Here is a 26,800-nt window from a genome sequence, read left to right as displayed (position 1 = left end):
ATATATATATCAAAATAATAATATAWAAAAATTAATATTAATCTATTTTTTTATATAATATAATAATATAATAATTGTTATTGTAATAGACTGTAATAATAAAATATCAATTGTTTATCAATAGTTTATTATAGATTTATATATTGTTTGTATTTTTTATGATTTTTAAAAATAATTTTTTAATGTTTTTTAAATATTAATAGGAAAGAAAATAAAAAAATATTTTTTTGATAAAAATATATAAAACTAATATWTAAAATAAATAACTTATATAATTCATTATATAATTTTATTAAGATATAGAATATATTGTATAATATATATATATATATATAATTATACTTTATATAAATATGACGGGTAATCAACATTTTTTTCTATCAAAAATAATAATAATAATAATAATAATAATAATGTCTTAATGTTGTTTAAATTATATCACATTTTGTTAATATTACAGTATATATATATTGTTTGACACCCCCTGGATATTAGCTAATACTACTATACTATTATCTATAATGATAATGTCTTATACAATACAACACACATACACATACATACACATACATACACACACATACATACATAGATACATACACACACACATATATACACACATACACACACATACACAAACATACACACACATACACACACATACACACACATACACAAACATACACACACACACACACACACACACACACACACACACACACACATACATACATACATACACACATACCTGCAAACACATACATACACACACATATACACATACACACACAAACACACATACACATCAAAAATAGCCATATTTTTAATGGACTGGTATATGAAATATCGACACACCGTCACTCAAAAATAGTTAGTTAGGCTATTAAATGATCATATTTTTTGTTAATGTTGTATACAAATTGATAAAACATATTATATATATTTTTATTAAATACAGTACATATGTTTTTTTTGTCAATAATTATTTGACTAAACATATTAACTTAAATATATATATATATATCATATCTTATATACAAAAAAAAATTATATCATACAAGTTATGACATTTAGTTGTTATATATGTTTTTAACATGTAATGCATTAATACTGTAGATATATTAATAAAAATATTGTAGAAATTTATTTATACAACAATTATCATCAATGTATTATTATTGAATATTATACAGTATATTAAAAATTAATAATTTATATATATATGAATATATATACAATGAAAAAAATAAATCAATTGGTTGTATAATATAATAGATTTTAATAATATTTTTTTTGTTGAAAAATATAGATCTATATTATATATATAATAATATATCAAATGATAAACTTTTTTTATTATATTTTAGTTGAAAAATAAAATTATATATTTATATTTAATATAAAATTTTGTAAATTAAATTTTTTGTATGTTTAATCTATATTGTAATTTTTGTTTGCATTTTAATTAAATTTACAAAATTTATAATAATATTATATTAATAACAACAACAATTTGTTACATACAAACACACACATACACACACATACACACACATACACACACATACACACACATACACACACATACACACACATACACACACATACACACACATACACACACACATACACACACATACACACACACACACATACATTATGTTTGCATGAATTGACAAAAAATAATGATAACTTAAATTATATCAGATATTTACTGTATTATATAATAGCAAAAACAACAAAAAAATAAAGTTTTAAATTAAAATTTGCATTCATTTTCTTACACATCATTTATTTTATACAACAACAACAACAACATAACAAATGAGATGATGATTGAGATTATATATGCCATTCCCAGTGATGATACCCCACACACACACAAAACCATACTATCCTATACTGTATATTATTAACTGCAACTATAATATCACTATTACTGTATATACAGTATATACTGTATATGATATGACTTTTTTTTGTTAATATTAATAACAACAAAAAAAGTCTTATATAATATAATTTTAATCACTATATATATATGCTGTATATGTATATATATAGAGTACAGTATATCTCTGTATAATATCTCTAGAGTTTTATATATATATAACTAAAATAAGATATAAGTTATTCACTTGTATTTTATAATTACATTTTTGTTATATAAAAATTATGTCTAATATTTTTTTGTGTTTGTTTTATAAAATTCAATTTTTTTTGTTTATTTTTTAAAAAATTATTATTTATTTATTTTTTTTGGTGGGATGTGTATACACTACATAAAACATAATATATATACAGTATAACTAATATATACAGTATTATTATTTTTATTATATACATAAAGTTTGACTGATTAAACAATTTATTTGAGATGATTATGATTTTTTTTAGCGAAACTTTATTTTTTGCATTTAAAATATTAATATTRTTAAAATTTATGTATTAAAAAATGAAATTAATCTATGCTTAAAAATTTTTTAACATTTATCCTAAATATTTTTAAAAACATATCAATTAATATATATATATATATATATATATATATTAGATAATATTTTAATTTATATATTATATATTAAATATTAATATTTTGATAGTTATTTAATTGCATTAAAATAATATATATTAATATTTTATAGATATTTAATTGCATTAAATATTAATACATGATTTGTGAGGAAAGTGTTATGCATTTTATACTCTATTCTATACATTGAATGTAATATAAGTTTTAATATATTATATMACTTTTAAGATAAAAACAAAAATAATATAAAAAAACTAAACATGTATATATATTTTATATATGTTTTGAGCAAATTTATTGTACAGTATGTTAAAGCAAATGTATTGTCAAATAAATCACAGTTGATTAGATAGGTATCTGATTAAAAGCATTTTGTGTGTATATGTATGTATGTGTGTGTGTGTATGTTTATGTATGTGTGTGTATGTTTATGTATGTGTGTGTATGTGTGTGTATGTGTGTGTATGTTTATGTATGTGTGTGTATGTKTRTGTATGTGTGTGTATGTGTGTGTCTATATGTATAACTCTAATTAAATGTTAATCAGTTTGTATCGATAGATGATAGGACTATAAACACTTGACCTATCAGTGTCTCATAAATACTAATAAAAACAAAACAAAAATCAGTCGACACACACACACACATTGAGAAATACACTAAAGAGCACCGGTAGGTAATATGGTTGAACTATATATATACCTTCTATAAGATTGAACGCCAAATAAATAGCTGTAACTAAATGTGATAATATATGTGTGTATCTGTCTGTATGTATGTATGTGTTGTAATAGTCAATAGATAAACAAAGATTTTTGTTGTTTGAACGGAAATTTTTAGTCAAAATTTTTTTTATATGTGTTTTTGAATTGTAATCAAATCTCAACTCTCTCTCTCTCTCTCTCTCTCTCTCTCTCTCTCTCTCTCTCTCTCTCTCTCTCTCTCTCTCTCTTAGGCTATCTATTAATAAATCTAACAAACTTTTTAAAAGATGACTATTATATATATGTATACCTTATATACAGTATATAAACTTAACTTTAGTGTAAATATCTCTCTCTCTTTCTCTCTCTCTCTTTCTCTCTCTCTTTCTCTCTCTCTTCTCTCTCTCTCTTTCTCTCTCTCTTTCTCTCTCTCTCTCTCTCTCTCTCTCTTCTCTCTCTCTCTCTTCTCTCTCTCTTTCTCTCTCTCTTTCTCTCTCTCTTCTCTCTCTCTCTTTCTCTCTCTCTTTCTCTCTCTCTTTCTCTCTCTCTTTCTCTCTCTCTCTTCTCTCTCTCTCTCTCTCTCTCTCTCTCTCTCTCTCTCTCTCTCTCTCTCTATTTATCTCTCAACTAGTATTAAGTTTTTTTTCACTCAGTTTTGTTTAACATTACAAAAAGAAAGTGTTGTTTATCTTTTAGTTAGGATTTTATTTTGTAGGCATATATTGTTTGTACTGTATGTTTGTATATGTATGTACAGTATATGTATAGTATAGATAGATAATACTGTATATATATATATAAGTTATAAGACATTGTTTTTGTCGCTTAAATTTTTTTTCATCCTTAACTACACCAGTGTTCAGATATGATCATGAAATCAATCCAAACGGCAAACAATGATAATAATAATAATAATAATACGATAATTAAAAAAATACAATTTTTTTCACTAATATATTGTTAAAAATTTCACATTTTTTACGAGAAACAAACAATATTTATTATATATTATAATTTATATATATATTAAATTTATTTATTTTTTTAAATAATAATATTAATAGAAATTAAATTTATTTAAATTAATTTTTATTTTTTTTTGTTTTTAACTTGGTTTAGTAAGAAATTAAATAATAAATAAATCATTGAAGTTATTATTAAATAAATATTAATTAATTAATTAATTGTAAACATCAGTGATCTAAATATATATATATAATGTCAATATATTTGAACAAAATAAAAATAATAATAAAATATTTGTCTAATTATTTTCTATATACTATATACTGTATATATATATATTAATATAAGATAATTAACAATTATGAAGTGATATCTATATTATTAATTAATGATAAAAAACAATATAAATCATTATAATATATATATATATATTTGATACTGTAATTGTATTAATTAATCAAATAGATACCTAGATAAATTTACTATAGTATTTACAATAGTACTGATAAAATTTTTAAAAAAAATTATAACAATTATATCAATATATATATATATATATATATCACTTGACATTTGATAAACAACTACAACAAAAATATAATTTATATATTTTTTTCATAATCATTGAATTGAATTTTTTGGGAAAACCATAAAAGTTTTTTTTGCTAACAATTTATTTTCTAATCTCTCTCTCTCTCTCTCTCTCTCTCTCTCTCTCTCTCTCTCTGTCTGTCTTATCTAACTGTTCACTAACCTGTACTCTCTCTCTCTCTCTTTCTTTATATATGTATATATATATAGCCGTACCGGGGATTAAATTACGGGCTCAGAGCGGACACGAGGATCGCAGCGGTAAGTTATTATCAGTTTATTATTATTTGTTTCAGTAGTAGTAGTAGTAGTAGTAGTAGTAGTAGTCTTATCTAACTGTCCTCACCATTACCAAGTCATTGGTGACACTATCACACACTTACACACAAACAATACAAATAACTAACTGTCCAAATATAAGGGATAGTATACTATACTATTAGTTATATAGCAGTTATTAGTTTTATTTAAGTAAACTATTTGTATTTTATTTGATTTTTTTTTTGTAAAATAGTTGAAATAATTTATTATTAAATTTTTGTTAGTAATTATTATTATTATTGTTATTATTGAACTTTAAAATAAATAATTTAGTTAATATTTTTTATTGGAAAAATTTCATATATTATATCTATAATATATATATATATATATATATTAATTAAAATAATATTATAATTATTTTTAAAATCTAAATGTGTTATTTTAAAAATTAATTAAATAAAAAACATGTTATTTATTAGATTTTGTTAAAGTTTTTAATTTGAAACAATACTTAATATTCATTATTGTATTATTAATATTGTATTATTATATTTAAAACATATTTCCTTAAATTAACTTTAAATTATATATTATGTTATATATATATATCAATATATATATATATATAATACAGTATAATAATTAATATAATTTATTAAATATACCAAAAAAAATTAAATTATATGCATTTTTAATAGTTTTTTAATTAGTCAAACATAGAATTTTAATAAATATTTACTAAAATATTGATTATTAAATTTAAAAAAAACAGTTAATATAGTTGTATGACATTTGCACAAAAAAATTAAAAATAAAATAAAATTTCCATTAAATTAAATAATTTAGTAGAGATTTGTCTTTAAATATTATAATTTATTTGATACTAAAGGCAATAATATTTAAATTTATAACAAAAATAAAATACGAAACTAATGAATATTATTAGTTGTTTTTTTGTATTTTGATGAAACAAATATTTATATTAAATATTTTTAGATAAAAAAAATTAAAAAATTTATGTCAACTAAATCACTGGCAGATGATTTGAAGTCATTAGCAAAATTTGTTGACTAAAATATAATATAACCTAAAGTTAAAACATTTTATATATAGTATTTTAAATTGACTATAATTAATCAAATTTATTGTGTGTGTGTATGTGTGTGTGTGTGTTTGTGTGTGTGTGTATGTACTGTATGTATGTGTGTTATATGTATGTATGTATGTGTGTTTTATGTGTTTGTATGTGTGTATACGTGTGTATATGTGTGTATGTATGTATATATATCAATGTATGTGTGTATATATGAGTATATATGAGTATGTATATATATATATATATCAATGTGTGTGTCTATGAAAACCCCTTAAGGCTTGTTAATAATTAAATTTAATAATTTATAGATAATAAAAAATAATATATATATTTATTAAATATAAATAATTAATAATTTTATTATATAAAGATATAATTGCAATAATTAAATTTTTATTTTATATATTTTTATTAAATTTTCTAATTTAAACTTTTTTCAACACTAATCTAATAAAATTTAATTACAGTAATCTAGAATTATATATAAATCAAATATGTATTATATTATAGATTTTTTGTCATATATAAAAAAAATTATATTTTATTATCAGTGATAATAATACTGTAATAATAAATTTTATTTGCTATTAAATATATCATTTGTTTATTGGTATTTATTAGTATGTGTGTGTATGTATGTATGTATGTATGTATGTATGTATGTATGTATGTATGTGTGTGTGTGTGTGTGTGTGTGTGTGTGTGTGTGTGTGTGTGTGTGTTGTGTTTACTGTATGTGTGTGTATACTGTATGTGTGTGTGAATAGTTAGCATATTTGTGTGTCGACTGCGATACCAATGAATGACAACCCATTGCATACCTTTTCATTCAATCTTGTTTTTTATTATTATTTGATGTATTATACATGTTTGTAGAGTAAGTGTTAAATATAAATATATTCAATATATAAATTATATTGATAATACTGTATATATAATATATATTATATATATATATACTGTATATACTGTATTATATATATAATTTAAGTGCAAAATGGGATTATAGACGACTAGGATCTTAACGGCTTTTATCGCTTGAATGCCATATACCAAGTGTATAGTGTATACTGTATATACCCATTGAAATTATTGTTCAATGGGTATACGGTATATATATATATATATAATGACATCACTTTTATGTATGTGTGTGTGTGTATGTATGTATGTGTGTGTATGTGTGTGTGTATGTATGTATGTATGTATGTATGTATGTATGTATGTGTGTGTGTGTGTGTGTGTGTTTGTATGTATGTATGTATGTATGTGTGTATGTGTATATATATGTATTTATCATATTTTTGTATATATGTATACAGTATATGTATGTATTATCATATGTGTAAGTGTGTGTATGTGTGTGTGTGTGTATGTATATATATATATATATATATATATGTGTGTGTTTGTGTATGTTTGTACAATATATATCATATGTACCGGTATGTGTGTGTGTGTGTGTGTGTTTGTATGTATGTATGTATGTATGTATGTGTGTATGTGTATATATAATTTTTTAGTTAAAATAGTTTTTAGTATATCCTATAATTTATATATATATAATACTATCAATTAATAAAACAAATAATTAAAAACACACACACACACACAAAATGAGCAAGCTTATTATTTAGTTTATTATTGATTGTTTAATTAACTTTTTTTACAAATTAATTTTAATTATTTATTTATTGGAAAATTAATTAATTGTATTAAATAAAAAAATAAGTAAATATATTTTTTTAAAAATTAATTATATTTTTATTATAAATAAAAAATCTTATATCATTTAATTAAATAGATATTAGATTAATGTGTTAAGTAATATATTTATCAGATTATTATTAGATTTTTTTGTTTGTAAAGACAAATATTATATAATATATAATAATAATAATATATTTATATATCAATATAATGCTCATTATATTTTCTCTCTCTCTCTCTCTCTCTCTCTCTCTCTCTCTCTCTCTCTCTCTCTCTCTCTCTCTCTCTCTCTCTCTGTATGTGTGTGTGTATTGATGTGATAATAACTGTGCAAATATTTATTATACATTTATTGTATTTTATCACATATATATATATATATATATATATATATATATATATATATAGAGAGAGAGAGAGAGAGAGAGAGAGAGAGAGAGTTAAGCCATTGAACTTATAAGGGGTTAAACATAGAGAGAGAGAGAGAGAAAGAGAGAGAGAGAGAGAGAGAGAGAGAGAGAGAGAGATAGAGAGAAATTGAGTGAAAAAAAGTGATGCATTATATTACATAACACTATAGCCTTATATATCAATATATATACAGTATATTATATCTATTATAAGGCCATATATTTCATATATTGTATATATATTGACCCATGTTTTGTGTATGTGTGTAAATATTGGACACACACACACACACAATAAGGGCGTACACTTTAACTGTCAGTAATTCAAGTATTGATAACATATTTTTTTGTATTATTATTATTATTATTATTTGAAGAGAGAAAATATTGCTGTCATTGTGTGATAGTATAGTATCCGTATATATATATATTGATATAATATATAATAGAAATTGAAATTATATTATATTATATAAAATTTATGAATTATATATATATATGAATAAATAAACAGAATATTCTATTAAAATTTTATATATAATTTATATTAATATAAATAGTAATAATTCAATAGTATTATTATTATATATATATAGTATAATAGATTATATATATATGTTATTCAATTTATTCAATATATTTATATATTGTAAAACAATAATACTGTCAATACTAATGCTTTTATTTTATTTTTTTTTCTCATTATGTAAATACAGTATAAATTATTATTTTTTTTATTGAATAATAGTTAAGTGAAATGTTTAATTCAAAATCATATAACATTAAGAATATGTTTTATTTATATATATATATGTATTATTATTATTATTATTAATAATAATCAGTATTATTGACTACAAAAAAAATATTAATAATATTAATAATAAAATAAAAAGTGACTTTACTTTTATTAATAATAATTATTAATTATAAATGATATATATATATATATATGCATATAATTTAACAAATCAATTGTTAAACAAAAAATAATTTATTAGTTGTATTATTTGATAAATAGACTGACTTTATATATTAATATACAGTATATTTATAAATGAAAACTAAATGGAAATAATATTATTAATATAATAAACTAAACAATAATATGATATAATAGTAGTAATAATAATAAAATATTTTAGTACATTAGATACAAATTTTATTATTATAGAAAATATTATATTTGATAACAAAATTTTGACTCAATTTAACTTATTGTTAAATCGATTTTATTTTTATTTTTTTTATTAGTTTATATATATATATATATGCTTTCAATGCTATTCAAAATTATTAATTTTATTATACAGTATATAATACTGTATATATATATATATATATAAATGATTCAATTTGTTAGCCGAAAAATATATATATATATATATAACAAATTTTGGGTCAAAAACCTTAAATTTGAATAATAATAATAATACTAAAAAATTTATATCTGATATATAAATTTATTATTATTTTTTTTGGTTGTATTCTGTGATGAAAAATAGTATATAATTTCCTTAAAAATTTATAAATGAATTCATTTTATTATTTGAAATTTTTTTTTCTTTAGTTATAATAAAATAAGACATTTTTGTGATTATAAAATAGATATCATTGCTCTCTCTCTTTATTAATAAATTATTATTATTAATGCATTTGTTTAGAGAGAGAGAGAGAGAGAGAGAGAGAGAGAGAGAGAGAGAGAGAGAGAGAGAGAGAGAGAGAGAGATCTATTAGTGACAAAACAAGTCAACAATATATATATATATATATATATAAAGTTTTATAATTAATATGATATATCACTTGCCGTTTAGTATTGACTCTTAAAATAAAAATCTATATTATGTTTGAGTGTAATATTAGATACATTATTATTATGACAATTATTATTATTATTATATTATGGCTAAAACATAATTAAGACATTAATAAATCACAAAAAATAGAAAAACTGTTTTTGAAACTATTTTTTTTTTAGTTTAATAGTCAAATGTCATAAAACACTATATATAATATATAATACTTTCTCTTATTTTATTATTTTTTTTTGGTTTATATCTCTAATGATAATAAACTACGAGAGAAATAAAAAAAAAATATTTTTCACTCAAAAAATAATAAATATATTTTTATGAAACATTTTTTTTAATTTTTTATTTAATCAATATATAAAATGATAGTTAAAAAAAACTATAGTATAGTATATATATATAAAAGTGTGTTAAAAATATGATTAATTATATAATAGATTTTATTTTACATATTTATTATATAATTTTTTTTAACTATAAGATTAAAGATAGAAAATTTGTATCAAACATAAAAAAAATTACTTCAAATATACTATAATATAATATATATATAAACTTTATATTATCTAAACTATTGTTATATATATATAATTAATACAATAAATAAGTTATTATTATTTATTAAATTTGTTTTTTGTTACTTAATATTTATATAAATTTGTTTTTTGTAATTACAGTATATCCTGAATACAAGTCACTGGTCGGTGGCAAAGCTGAACTACCGTGCAATGTAACACTGCCGACACCCGAGGACGCCATTACATTGATACTATGGTATAGGGGCGACAATCGGACGCCCATCTATACGGTCGACGCCCGCGACAATCCTGGCCTGAATAATGCCCGCCATTTTGCCAGTGCCGATGTCTTTCAGGTAGTGTATGTGTGTGTATATGTATGTATGTATGGGTGGGTGGGTGTGGGTGTGTTGGCAAACAAACAAATAAATAATAAAATAAATGAGATATTTCCAAAAATTAATAAATAAAACTTTTCCTAACGGGATGATCCCCTAGTCATATATACAGTATATATATATATATATATTAGTACTAGTATTAAACAGTACTAGATATAGATATGGGGGATCCCATAGTTTAATTAATAAAATAAAAAAAAATTATTGAAATTTTACTTGAAATTTAACTTGAAATTTAACTAAAAATTTAACTAGTTAAATTTTACTAGAAATTTAACTAAAAATTTCTCTAGAAATTTATCTAGTTAAATTTTACTAGAAATTTAACTATAAATTTAACTATAAATTTAACTACAAATTTAACTATAAATTTAACTACAAATTTAATTAGAAATTTAACTACAAATTTATCTAGTTAAATTTTACTAGTAATTTAACTAGAAATTTAATTTGAAATTTATATAGTTAAATTTTACTAGAAATTTCCTATTTTGCATTTAACATCTCTCTCTCTCTCTCTCTTTCTACCAATTTTTTTAGGCGGCCAGTCGTGCCTTATTCAAGCTGAACACCCGGCCGGCGCTGCTCAAGATTGATCCGGTCCGGGAGGACGACGACCACGAATACCGGTGCCGAGTAGACTTCCGATGGGGTCGTACTATGAGTACGTTTGTCAGACTATCCGTTATTGGTAAGTATATATAAGTTAAGTGGGGGCGGGGGGGGCGGGTAGTAAAGTAATGTTGTTATCTCACGGTTGGTTAGTTGGCATCTAATATATTACTATTTTTTTAATCTCCCAGTGCCTCCCAAAAAAGTGATCATCAAAGATGAATTGGGTCGACCATTGCACGACCTAATCGGGCCCTTCAATGAGGACACCAATCTTAGACTACTGTGCGAAGCTGAGGGAGGTTTGTGTTGTTTATATATATATTATTTATGTTTTTTTTTAATTTTTAAGTAATTACTACTAATAAAAAAATTTTTAATAATAAAAATCTAAAGTTTTCAACTAAAAAAATGTACTGTAGTTGATGTTATTGATGTTTTTTTTGGTTTAAAAAATTAAAATAAATAATTGATATATTTTCTATTATTATTATTATTATTATTAATATAATTATAGTTATATTATATTAATTATAATAAATATAATTATTATATTTATATGTTTACTATAGTTATTAATATATTATTTTTTAATTATAATTATAATATAAAGTATAGTAAAATTTTAATGCAATTTTATACTAACTATAAAGTATAGGTTATATAAAATTGTATTAAAATTTTTATTTTTTGTATTATATATATATATTGAATCTAATTTATTAGTAATTATTTTATTGTATATATATGTGTGTGTGTGTTTGTAATATAATAAACTAACTACCAGTGCTTTATCTGACACCTATCCAACTCCCCCCCCCCACCACACGATACAGGCAAACCTCCACCATCGCTGATATGGTACAGATACGATGATAATGATAATAATAATAATAACGATAATAATATAATACTAGACGACACCTACAGCTATAGTATCGACAATAAAACCATTTTCAACGACTTATTGATAATGAATTTATCCCGAGCCGACCTAATGGCCAGATTTGTCTGTATGGCCTCCAATCCAAACCTAACGGCGCCCATCAAAACATCCGTACAATTAGATATCAATTGTTAGTTAACCACAAAAAACCAAACAAACCAAACGATTGTTATTAATAATCAATTATTTATTTATTTGTTTGTTTGCTATTTAAAGTAAAACCCAATGAAATTAGGCTAAACTCGTTGGACAGTCATCTAACAGTTGGCAATAGTGTTGAACTGGTATGCCGTACGTCGGGTAGTCGGCCGCCGGCACTGATCAGTTGGTTCAAAGATAACCGTCCATTAAGTTACGCCTCGTATGTATTATTAACAGTTATTTTTTTTATAATAATAATAATAATATATGATATATAATATAATAATAATAATAATAATAATTTGTTATATATTTTTAAAAATGATAAATAGCTTTATTATAGATGAATAACAATATTATTAATCATATGGCGGTATATTATTTCCGTATATATATATATATATATATAATAGATTAATATATGATATATATATATAAATTATAATAAATTTTAGGTTTTTTTTTGATATATTTCTCTCACTATTATATATCAACAACAAAATAAAAAAGTTTAGATAAATTATAAATATTTTTTTTAAACAGTAGTATTATTTTGTAAGCAAACATTTAATCCGTTAATAACTATTCAGTAATATTATTATTATTATTATTATTATTATTATTATTATATCATAAATGTTTGCACACAGTTAGCACATATGTAATAATAATAATAATAATAATAATAATAATAATATGATAAATAAGTGATCGGTAAACATAATAAACAATTTTTAATATATATATATATACTAATAGTAAACTTAATAATAGATTATTTTTTCTTTAAATTTATTATTATAAATAAAATTTATGGATATTTATTTTATTTATTTTTTGGGTTTTTAAGTACAGTATATTATATTAAAATTTATGTAACATTGATCATACATTTAGTAATATATTTGTACTTAAGCTTAAATATTCAAAAAATATATTTTATATCAATATGTTTTTTTTTGTTGTTGTGTGTTTGGAAATAAATCAATTTTATTTAACATTATATTATTGGTATAACTTATATATATATTATTAATATCTCGGAAAAAATTTATTTATAAAAAATTGAATACAAAACAAATGATTATTCAATTTAAAGTTTTATATATATATCAAACTTTATATATATATTTATATATATATATGATATAAATATGAATTTTATAAGCTATTTATATTATATATTATTAAAGTTATTACTGTTTTTTATATATATATATGTAATATAATATCTTAAACATGTAAGATAATAAAACATATAATTTATCTATTATATATATATATATATATATTATTTACAATATTTATAAGATTATATATATACAATTGAAATCTATTGAAAATATATACTAATAAAATCCATTATCTCTCTCTCTCTCTCTCTCTCTCTCGACAATAATATAATGTATTTTTTATTGTATTGAATTGAATTGAATTTATATTTTATTATAACAACAACAATAAAAAAAATTATTGATATATTATATATCATATAAATATTTTCTGTTTTTTTCTGAGAAAATGTTTAAAATAATGTTTTTTGTTTAAAAAAAAACAATTACAGTGAAAACACTGTAACTATAGGAAACTGGACAACAAGTACAGTAACCTATAAGCCCGGAGCCGATGATCACGGGGTGTATGTGTCGTGTCGGTCGGAAAACCAACGGCTGGCCAACAGTTCAATTGAATCGGGATTCAAGCTTAACGTCTATTGTAAGTTAAAATTAAAAAAAAATTATTTAAAAAACTACTTAATTATATTAATAGTTTGATTAAAAAAATTAATTCAATACAAGTGTGTGTTTCCCCCCCCCCCGAAAAAATATATGCTATTTGTGTACACAAAAAAATATTTATTAATTTTGTTATTTAAAAAAACTACTATTATATTAATAGTTTGATATTTTTTTTATTAATTTTGCTATTAATTCAATACAAGTGTGTGTTTYCCCCCCCCCGAAAAAATATATGCTATTTGTGTCCACAAAAAAAATATTTAAGTTTGGTAACACATTTTGGTCTAACCATTTGATTGATACTTATTTGATTTTTTTTTGTTAAGCACCCAGTGTTTAAAAAAAACTATTATCCGATTGATTGTATTATACAGTAATTTATTTTTTAATATTTTTTAGATAAATAAAATGTTGACTTTGATTATATATATATAGGGATTATATGGGTATCTACTCTCCCATAACAATATGATTATGTTTTAAGTATATGCTAATCATTATAATATATAATAAATAAAAAATAAATAAATCAATTGTTAAGTGATTTATACACTATATAAATATATATATATATTCAGTAGACTATTAAACTATAGATTATATTAAATATATTGTATTGAATCCTATTATAATGTGTATATAAAAAAATTTTGTGTTTAGTTTTTTTTAATTACATAATAATTTTTTTTATGTTAGATTAATATATTATCTATGATTTATTAATTATACACAGTATACTGTATACATGTTATAGTCATTATTAAGTTATATATAAATTGATTATTTATTTTTGAATTTTATTCAACTAAACAATTCAAATAAATAAATAATTGATTCCAGTATTTAGTAATAAAATAAATTCATATAAATTATTATTAGTATTATTAATATTAAAGTCATAATTACAGAGATTTTTATAGTTTATTACAGTATATGTGATGATATTGTTTTGTATGAATAGTGTGTAATAGTGTGTAGAAAAATAAAAAAAAATATTAATATTTGTTTTGCTTAACACATACTGTGTTTAATGAATTTGATTGTACTGTAAGTGTATGTATGTTGTGTGTGTGTGTGTGTGTGTGTGTGTGTGTRTGTGTGTGTATGTGTGTGTGTATGTATGTATGTATTTGTGTGTGTGTGTGTATGTGTGTATTTATGTATGTGTATGTGTGTGTGTGTGTTTGTATCTGTTTCTGTGTATGTGTGCTAACCCGTGATATAATGTGATTATAATAAATATTATACTATATTTATATATAAATTTATAAGTTATATATATATATATATATATATATATCATATATTGAATTAAATTGAATAAAGAGGAGATTTTCTCATAACATTTCACACACAATATACCGGTGCTTATGAAAAGATAGGGATATTTATATATATAAAATCGAGAGTCGTTTTTCATTCAATTTAGCCTATATTATAGATGATATAATATTATATATTATATATATATATATATATATATATATATATATATATATATATATATATATATATATATATATATATATATATATATATATATATATATATATATCAGTATATAACATAATATTCAATATAATTCCGATATTTATGTCCGAAATTTAAGTGGCGATTATATCACTGTTTGACCTGAAAAAACCTCTAACAGTACTGTGTATTATATTATAGTATTATAGAGATTTAAGCCCATATTTATCAATACATATGGCTCTCTCTCTCTCTCTCTCTCTCTCTCTCTCTCTCTCTCTCTCTCTCTCTCTCTCTCTCTCTCTCTCTATCAATAAATCCCATTTTAGTTTATTTAATACATTTATATAATATATATAATGTGTGTGTGTGTGTGTGTGTGTATATGTATAAAAGGTTATGCGAAAATTGCACCATCAAAATATTATAGCATATATACACACACAGCTGTCACCAATATTATATAGCTAACTGTGCCCCTCAAGCACATGACCTACTGACCCCCTCCCTCTTCCCCCACTCACTYAATTGATAAATTATTATTTGCCTAATAACCAATTTATATAGATATATATTAATGCCAGTCTAGTCTATAATTTTATGATACTATAATATATGTGATAATTTGATTTTTTTTTTCAATTTTAATACTAATGTTTGTTTAATACTATATATATATATATTACTTTTTGTATCCTCTAATACATCCCTGTCCTCTACTCTACACTCTAACCCACAGTTATACCGCAACTATCGTTAATGATTAGTACAAACACTAAGACTACTGGAGGCAGTGGTGGTAGTAGTGGTGGTAGTAGTAGTAGTGGTACCGGTAGTAGTGGTGATGGCGGTAGTAGTAGTAGTAGTGGTGGACAGCATGTTGTTGATGGGGACGAGATATTTATGAAGTGCCAGATTAGTGCCAATCCGGGCATATATGTGTGTTTTATTTCAATGTGTGTGTGTGTGTTATTATTATTATTATTATTATACAATATATTTATATATTAATCCAACTTATTTTAATGTTGTATATGTTGTTTGACCTTTGACACCTCGATGACCTGATAGGTGTATTCATCAATAACTCTAGTCTAGTAGTCAAAAGTGTCCGACGCCAGCACTCGGGTCGGTATCAATGTTTTGCCAACAACTCAGAGGGCAGAGGTCATAGTCAAGAGCTGACACTAGTTGTCAATTGTAAGTGTTTTTTTTATTTAACAAATTTTTATGAATTAATTAATTATATACTAAATATATATAGATATATATATTATACTATTATATATTTATTTGTTTGGGTATTCATTTTATAAACAAAAAATTTATTTATTAATTAATTTTATTCAAATAGTATAAATAATATTATTATTATATATATATATTTTTAATATTTGTTGATAAAAATTAATATTATATTTTAAAAAATTAAATTATTTTAGTTTATATTTTTTTACATTTCATTTTTAAATATTTTACATATATTATATATATTTAATAACTACTATAAATTTCCAAAATTTTTAACTAAGCAAGATAGATTATTTTGTTTATTTGTTTTTTTTTATTTTTTTATTATATCTATATAAATATATAAAAAATATATTGTAATGTTAATAATTATTTTATATGAATAGATAAATTTAGATTATATTATATGAACTTTTATATAAAAAATATTTGTATGAATTTTACAATATTTTTATTTATTTTATTTGATGATAATGTTTATTTTAGTTTTATATATTTGTTATTATGAAATACGTTTACGTATAGCATATATAAACAGAGAGAGAGAGAGAGAGAGAGAGAGAGAGAGAGAGAGAAAATGTTGTCAAAAATATTACAATTTTTTGTGTAACTAAAAAAAAGTTTTTTTTGTCAGAAAAAAGTAAAAAGATTTTATTATATATTTTATTTTTATTCAATAGATTTAATAAAAATCTCTTTTTATTATACAGTATATTGAATATGACTTTTCTATGACTGATTTACAGAGAGTGGGTGAGAGAGAGAGAGAGAGAGAGAGAGAGAGAAATAAAATTTTCATTTTATTTTTTTAAAAAAAGTCAAATGTGATAGAAATAGGACTCTCTCTCTCTCTCTCTCTCTCTCTCTCTCTCTCTCTCTCTCTCTCTCTCTCTCTCTCTCTCTCTCTCTAATAATAATAATAATAATAATAATAATAATAATAATAATAATAATAATAATAATAATAATAATATATAATAATAATAATGTGTAATAATAATAATAATAATAATAATAATAATAATAATAATAATAATAATAATAATAATAATAATAATAATAATAATAACACACACAGGCACAGTGGTGTAGTGGTTAGTGTGTAGGGCTAGTAGAGTAATGGAGAGTAAGATCGTGAGTTCGAGCCCTGATGTGGAAAGCAATTTTTCTGAGAAAAAAAAATTGTTTTAACTGTGCTTCCCGTCCCTGCCCAACCAACGCTGTTTAGGACGGCCAACTTAAGTAGTATGGGGAAAGCGGGGTGCTAAGTGAGGACGAGTTTCTGCCCGACCCGGGTATCGGTATATATCGGTGCCCACCTGGGGGTACCCGCAAGGGTGCTCCCACCCGGGGGTGCCTGTAAAAAGGTGCCCCCACCCCGAAGGGACGTCCGCAAGGATGTCCCTTCACCCTTCGAGTAGTTACTCGTCCTCACACGCAATGGCCACTTTTGTTTCAAAAAAATAAAAATAAAAATCCTATTTCAACAAACACATGTTAGTGGTGAGAAATGGGTGGCAATAGACACATGTTAGTGTTGAGCTTTCTCTAGGGACCGGGACCCCGTATATATAAATATGATTACACGTAGTCGTAGGAATAACGGGGGGTGTTCGGGAGGTACCCTCTCAAATAAATCCCGCGTTCAGCAGGTAGGCATTGACTGCTGTTCGTTAAGTATGCATCATATCCCACGCAGTGATGTGCTATGCGGGCAAAGCTGTGATGTAATGCGACCGCAGACTAGTCAACAAAATCAGACTAACCTCCAAAATGTTTCAGTTCAAGCTGGTTCTCAGCAACAACTGACCAATTTGGTTGACAAATCGCAAAAGCGCATGAGATGGACACATGAGATGAATACCTTGATAATGCGCGAATACTACAGATCAACTCGACTCGAAACAAATATGACTAATTACAGAAACCAAATATACTTAGCATTCAAACAAAAATATCCAGAACTAAATGTAACGGAACAAAGAATTGCAGACCAACGGCGATTCTTAGCAAAGAATAATAAAATATCCCCGATTGAATTACAAGAAATCAAACAACAAGTGGCACATGAACTATCATTAAATGAAACAACTGAATTAAATACCACAGTAGAAGTAGTGCCAGAAATAGAAGAGACACCTACAACAACAGATAACATAAACAATACAAATGATGAAATAAAAAGAATAACAGCAGAAAATGAACTAAAAACATCTTTAGAACAATATAAAGACTTTGAAATAGAATTCAGACCTAAATTACCAAAAATAAGAAGTGGCATTAAAACAAGATCTACTATAATAACGATAAATGATATACTTAAAGATTATCGAAGAAAATATGTCGTTGAGCGCAATTAATACAATAACGTATTGTGCAGCAGTATATACTCTTAGGCTACAAAATAGAACACATGTCTACAACAAAACCAAATCAAGAAAATGTAATACCTAAATGGCAAAAGCGAATAGAGACACGGATAGAAGGGAAAAGAAAAATAATTGGAAGAATAACGCAAGTGTTAAATGGAATCAAATCAAAAAGACTTAACCAATCATTAAAAGATATATACAGATCATTACAGACAAAACCTGGAAAACCTGAATTTGAATCCATAATCCGAAATTACAACGACACATTAAAACAAACAGTTCAAGCACTATCACAAAGAATTAGAAGATATAAAATACAAAGCGAAAGACGAAAACAAAATACAATGTTCTATAATAACGAAAAAATGTTCTATAGAAATCAAAATAAAATAAATTCAAGCAATAATAACAATACACCACAAATAGATGAAATAGAAAACTACTGGAAAGAAATCTGGAGTAACCCAAAGGAATATAAAGAATCTAATTGGATAAATATATATATATACCACATATGACTTCAGTATATAATTAAAGATGACTTAACCGAAGCCCTCAATAAATCCCACAATTGGAAAAGCCCAGGACAAGACAAAATACAAAACTTCTGGTATAAACACTTTACAACAGTTCATCAACCAATGGCAATAGCAATGAATAAAATAATACAAACAGGACAAACCGATGACTTCCTCACTTCCGGAATAACATATCTACTCCCAAAAACAGAAAATACATCAGATCCCAGCAAATATAGACCAATCACTTGCTTATATATATCCATAATATCAACAAAAATATATAATCATTTAAGTAACAACAACATAATAGCTGAAGAACAAAAAGGCTGTATAAAACACTCAATGGGTTGTAAAGAGCAATTAACAATAGACAATATCATAACAATAAGAGCTCGTCAAAAACATAGAAATCTTGAAATGGCATACATAGACTATAAGAAAGCATTCGATTCAGTCCCTCATAAATGGTTATTAAGAGTGTTATAACTATATAAAATTGACAACACACTGATAAACACATTAGAAAATATGATGAAAAAATGGAATACTAAATTGTGTGTCAATACAAATAATGGAACAAAAATAAGTACAGAAATCAAAATAAATAGAGGAATATTTCAAGGAGATTCACTCAGTCCTCTGTGGTTCTGCTTAGCTATAAACCCACTGTCATCACTACTTAAAAAGCTAAAAGGCGTAAATCTAAAATCAAGTGATACAAAATATAATCTAACACATCTACTATATATGGACGACTTAAAACTATACGCCGAAAAAGAATCTGATTTAAATGCAATGCTAAAAACAACAGAAACTTTCTCCAATGATATAAATATGGAATTCGGATTAGATAAATGTGCTATAATGAAACTGAAAAGAGGAGTCTATTCTGAAAGAAATCAATACGAAACTGAAAACGGATATATAAAGGCACTAGAAAATGGAGATATATATAAGTATTTAGGAATTAAGCAAATGCATAAATCTAAAATGACAGAAGTTAAAGAAGAAATAAAGAAAACATTAAACCAAAGAATAATAAAAATACTAAAATCTCAACTAAACTCAAACAACAAATTCAAAGCCATAAACACTTGGGCTATACCTGTACTGACATACTCGTTCGGAATAATAAAATGGAGTAAAACAGAACTTGAGACCATTGAAAGACATATAAGGCGACAACTTACAATGTTTGGACTACACCAGAGAGAGAGAGAGTGTGTTAGAGAGAGAGAGAGAGAGAGAAGAAGCCAAAGAGAGAGAGAGAGAAAATACCATCAACAAAAATGCAATGTCTCAGAGCTCCACAAAATAACATCAACACTTGATTACAACTACACACCTCTAAATCTCAGCAATAATGAACATCAAATAGAAATACAAAATGAAAAAGAGAGGATTAACACATGGGCCTCAAAAGAACTCCACGGTAGATACAGAGCAGAACTCAACCAAACACACGTAGACGAAGAAATGTCTACAAAATGGTTGAAGTACGCCGGTCTTCATGGAGAGACAGAGGGGTTCATGATGGCAATACAAGATCGAGTGATTCCGACACGAAACCATCAGAAATACATCCAAAAGCTAAATATACCAACAGACAAGTGCAGGATGTGTCATATGGAGTCCGAAACAATAGAACATATACTAAACGGGTGTAAAGTACTCACAAACACCGAATACCTAAGCCGTCACAACCAAGTAGCCAAAATCATACATCAGGAATTGGCAATAAGATTCGGACTAACCAAAGAACCATTACCATACTATAGATACGAGCCACAAAGTGAGAGAGAGAGAGAGAGAGAGAGAGAGAGCCCAGATATAGTACTAGTAGACAAACATCAAGATAAGGCGTACATAATAGACATAGCGGTCCCACTAACACACAAACTACAGGACACGCATAGTGAGAAACGCCGAAAATATACAGACTTGGCCTATGAGATCAATAAGATGTGGCGCATTAAGAAAGTTGAAATCATACCTATAATCCTATCATCAATGGCCGTAATACCGAAAAATCTGGCCCTAAGTTTGGAATCACTGGAAATCAGAAAAACTAAGATCTATGAAATGCAAAAAGCAGTGATACTTCAGAGTTGTAGAACAGTCAGAAAAGTACTAGACTTGAGTTGAGTCTAACCAGTCGTGTCTCTGCCACCAAAAGTGGCCGACACAGCTGTGATCACACCGGAACAACCGTGATATACAAAGATAATAATAATAATATAAAATATATAAAATTGTTTTTATTTTTTTCAACAAAAAAAAGTTTTCATTCATATTTCTGATTCAGAAAAACAAAAAAAAAACAAAAACTAAAAAAATTAAATTAAATGTCAATAAAATTATAAACTTATAGATAATATCAAAATAATTTATTTTTTTTAAAAAGTATTAAATATTTATTTCATTATATAATATTAATACTTTTAAAAATTAAGTTTTTAAAAAAATATTTATATTATAATTATTATAAGATTTATTATACATTATAAATATTTTTTTTAATAACGGTTTTTTCAGACGCACCGGTATGTCGAAGCCATAAGCGTGTATTCGGTGCGGCCATCGGCGAAACCATGACCATCGGGTGCGAAGTCGATGCCCAACCGCCCGAYGTAACCTTTCAGTGGTCGGTCAATGCCAATAGTCAGCAACTGTTGGGCAACTATCAGCAGAGCAGCACCGGTAGTCTAGGATCGACATTGACATACATACCGAAAACCAAACGTGACTTTGGCCAGATATCGTGTCGGGCAACCAATTCGGTTGGCCAACAACAGGATCCGTGTATATTCTCGATAGTTGCCGCCGGATTGCCCGGTTCGCCGACCAGCTGTCTGGTCGTCAATCAGACATCAACCGATATAACGGTCGACTGTATTGGCGGCGATGACGGCGGTCTCGACCAACTGTTTCATTTGGAGCTCTACGATAGCGATGACATCGATGGCCATCAATCGGTGGCCAGCAATCGGTCGCCGTCGCCGAATCGCCATCGATTGGTAGCCAATCTGAGCCGCCAGTATAGTCCAGCCTTTCGGCTAACCGATCTGATGTCGGGTACTCAGTATTTAGCTATAATCTATGCCTCCAATGCTAAGGGCCGTAGTCTGGCCACTGAGCTAACGGTGCCTACGCTAGCACTGCTCAATAAAAAATTTGGTAAACATTTTTTTTTTTTTTGTATATTAAATGTATTGTTATATTAATTTTTGATTTTTTTTCGGATGATATGATATCTTATAGTAGCGGACGTCCCGCACACCGACGATATCAGTGCCGTACTGGCCGTTGCCTTAGGACTGGGACTAGTGGTCGTCTTAGTCGTCATAATACTTGTAATTATATGCAAAATACGGTCAAATAATCGGCGAAAAGAGTCTTCATCCGTGTCGTCGACGTCGACAACGGAAAAGCAATACAGAGACCGGAGATTAAGTGATAAGTAATATATAATTTATATTAAAAAAAAAATTAATATATTTTTTAAAGATATATAAAACCAAAAAAATATTTATCATTTGATGTCTCAATAATAACTGATTGTCTGATATTTATCTATAATTAGTAGCGATATGTTTGCCGACAATTCATCCAAAGAAGATCTAAGAGGATCTGATCGCGAATTGATGGACACATTGGCCGCCGCTGACCGCAAAAACCCGGACGTAATTCCGCCGATCGACGGCTACGCACTGACACCGTTGTCGGACAGACAGTCGTCGGCGTCGGCGTCGTCGCCACCGCCGCCGCCACCGCCGACAACAATGGCCACTACTGATGGACTACTGGTCATCGGCGGCGGCTATCAACAGCAGCAGCCAATCAATTGTATTACCAGTAATACTATTAATAGTAATAATAATAATAATAATAATAGGATACATGTATTAAATAGTCAATCAATACTTAATAATTATGTAAGTATTTATTGATTTTTAATTATTGCTGAAATTATTTATTTTTTTATTATTATTAATGATTAATAATTTATTTTTATGGTATATTACTAATCATATATTTTTTTTATTAATTTTTAATCATAAATTAATTTTTTAATTAAAATTGGTTGTTATGGGTTTGTATGGTATTGTTACTGTATATATAAATTATATATATATATATAATTTATATATATTGTATACCTAATACTCATAATTAATAATACAATATATATATATATATATATATATATATATATATATATCGATATATATAATTATTAGAAATTTTGTAGTTTTATGTTATGTTTTTAGTTTTTATATTATAATTAATAAATAAATTTATATATATATACTAAACAAATATATAAAAATATAATACTATTTTTATTTTAATAGAATGATAAACAAAGCACTGGTATATATCCCGGTGCCGATCAGCTACTGTGTGTTACACTAACACCCGAACCTATTGTCAACTTTATTAACGTAAGTTATTTATAACTTTTATTTTTTTTATTAATTAATTAATTAATATATTTATCTATCATTAGTGTGTGTTTTTTATTTAGCTTAAAATAAAACATAAAAATTGTTTGTATAAAGTATTAAATAATTTTTTTATTTATTAATTTTTTGTTGTTGACAGTCATCAACATCAACAACAACATCATCGTCGACGACGACAACAACAAGTGATGACATAAAATCAAATCACAGGCAAAGAGTGTTCCCATTATCGACACCCGTATGACTTCAAGCGCACCGGTAGTAGAGATCAATTCAGCTTAGATACCAATGATTCACTGATGATGATGACAATGACATGACTGACCAAATTGATTGACTGAACTTTTTTATATATATATTATTGACAATTAAAAAGAAAATCAATTTATTATTTATTATTTGAATTAATTTAAATTTATTATATATTCAGATATTTTTTTTAATATATAAAATATATTTAAGAGTTTAAAAATAAATAAATAAAAAATTTATTGCTAATACTGTATATATAAATATACAAATAATAATTCAATAAATTTAAACAATAAATTATTATTATTATTATCATAATATTATGTATATATATATATAAATAATGACAAAATAATGTTTTTATTGTAATTAAAAATCATGAATTCAAAAAAAAAAATATTAACTTAGAATTTTGTAACTAATTAATTAAAATTAAAATAATAATAATAAATAATATTTATTAAAAAAAACAAACATTACTGAAGTATTATTATTTAATATAGTATTCAAAAATCTAATTTAATTTACAGTAATAATTATATATAAAGTAGATATTAAATAAAATAATTAATAAATTATTTAGTTTTATTTAGTAAATAAAAATAGTTAATTATTAGTTTGAATTTATTAAATACTGTATTTATTAAAATAATTAATTCAATTTTTTTAAAATTATTATAAATTGTAAATCAATAATATTAATTCAATTTTTAACAAAATAAATATTAAGTTTACTATTAAATAAATTAATTTTACAATAAGTATATTTAATTAATTTAAAAAAATTACATTATATATATATATTAATTATAGAAATAATTTACTATTATTTAATAGTATGAAATTTTATAAATTTTTTTATAAAGACTTTTTTATAGACTTTAGTCAATAATAATTTCTATTTAAAAAAAATTTAATAAATTTTTTTAATCATTTATTTTCTAATAGTTTAATTAAAAACTGTAAAAAATTAATAATAGATATTTAGATACAGTTAAAGATAAAATTTAATCAAATTTTATTTGATTAGCTACAGGCCTAATTATTTTTAATTAAAAATTAATAAAAATAAAATAATTAGTATATATATCTGTAATAACTTTAATAAAAATCATCTATTATTTCAATTAATTTTTATTTTATTATAAATTTATTAATTTAAATATCATTTATATATATATATTGTTTTTTAATACATCAAAAATTTTATTATTTATTTATTTTTATTTTATGTTTTATGTGTGAATAAATTTATAATAAAATTGGTCCCAAAAACCAATAAAAAATAATTTAATATCAATCACATATGTAACGGAGAATGGACTTGACTTCACCCGTAGATCAACCAATAGACCAATGGGTAAGCGCTCCGTTACTAAGGCTAGGTGTAGCTCACAATTTATATACTGGACACGATTAACACGGGGGTGAGAAACAATACAACGGGGGTTATAAACACACGGGGGGTAAACAGTACAAACTAATAAATACGTGTTCGTATTCACATCAATCCGAACGGAACCGGAAGCCACTGTTCGAACGGCAATAACTTTAACTAACGTCGAACAGAATCGAACCACAATTATCGTCAGAATATCAATAACACTATATAACATAAACTCTAAGCCAATACTCGGCTTATAGACATATACTGAGTATACCAACAAAATATGTATAACTTATATAACTTTAAATACAAAACTTTATTAATATTTATTAATTAAACTTATAATTGAATTATAAATGAGATCTTTAATTTATATTATTATTGATTAACTAAACAGTTAATTAAATTATTAAATCAATTAAGACAAAACATATAATAATTAAATGCCCTAAGAGTGGGACTTAAAATTACACCCAAAACATGTGTTGTTTTTGAAGGCCGACTATAGATACGACTTTCCTCTCTCGAGTACAACACTAGACTGAACATAAAGTAATACAAAAACTAAACACTAAAACAATACAAAAATATAACAAAAATGATTAACATATAATTTCAATATTGAATATTAAAGTA

General features: G+C 24.3%; 1 protein-coding gene across 1 annotated transcript; it reads left to right on the top strand.

Moving 5' to 3' along the window:
• The first annotated feature begins 4,988 nt into the window (after positions 1-4,988).
• LOC128952924 (nephrin-like) lies at positions 4,989-26,421 on the top strand. Its single transcript, XM_054298399.1, has 13 exons — positions 4,989-5,055; positions 10,766-10,962; positions 11,572-11,698; positions 11,811-11,921; positions 12,456-12,695; positions 12,782-12,926; positions 14,271-14,422; positions 16,655-16,846; positions 16,987-17,115; positions 22,595-23,236; positions 23,321-23,519; positions 23,643-23,905; positions 26,252-26,421. The coding sequence occupies exons 1-13, from the start codon at positions 4,989-4,991 to the stop codon at positions 26,419-26,421; spliced, it is 2,634 nt and encodes an 877-aa protein (XP_054154374.1).
• Positions 26,422-26,800: the final 379 nt, after the last annotated feature.

This window comes from Oppia nitens, unplaced genomic scaffold (genome assembly GCF_028296485.1).
Source record: "Oppia nitens isolate AA-2021 unplaced genomic scaffold, nextdenovo-longstitch-racon4-pilon3 scaffold11_pilon_pilon_pilon, whole genome shotgun sequence".
In the NCBI taxonomy this organism is placed as follows: Eukaryota; Metazoa; Arthropoda; class Arachnida; order Sarcoptiformes; family Oppiidae; genus Oppia; species Oppia nitens.
This window is presented reverse-complemented; position numbering and strand designations above follow the sequence as displayed.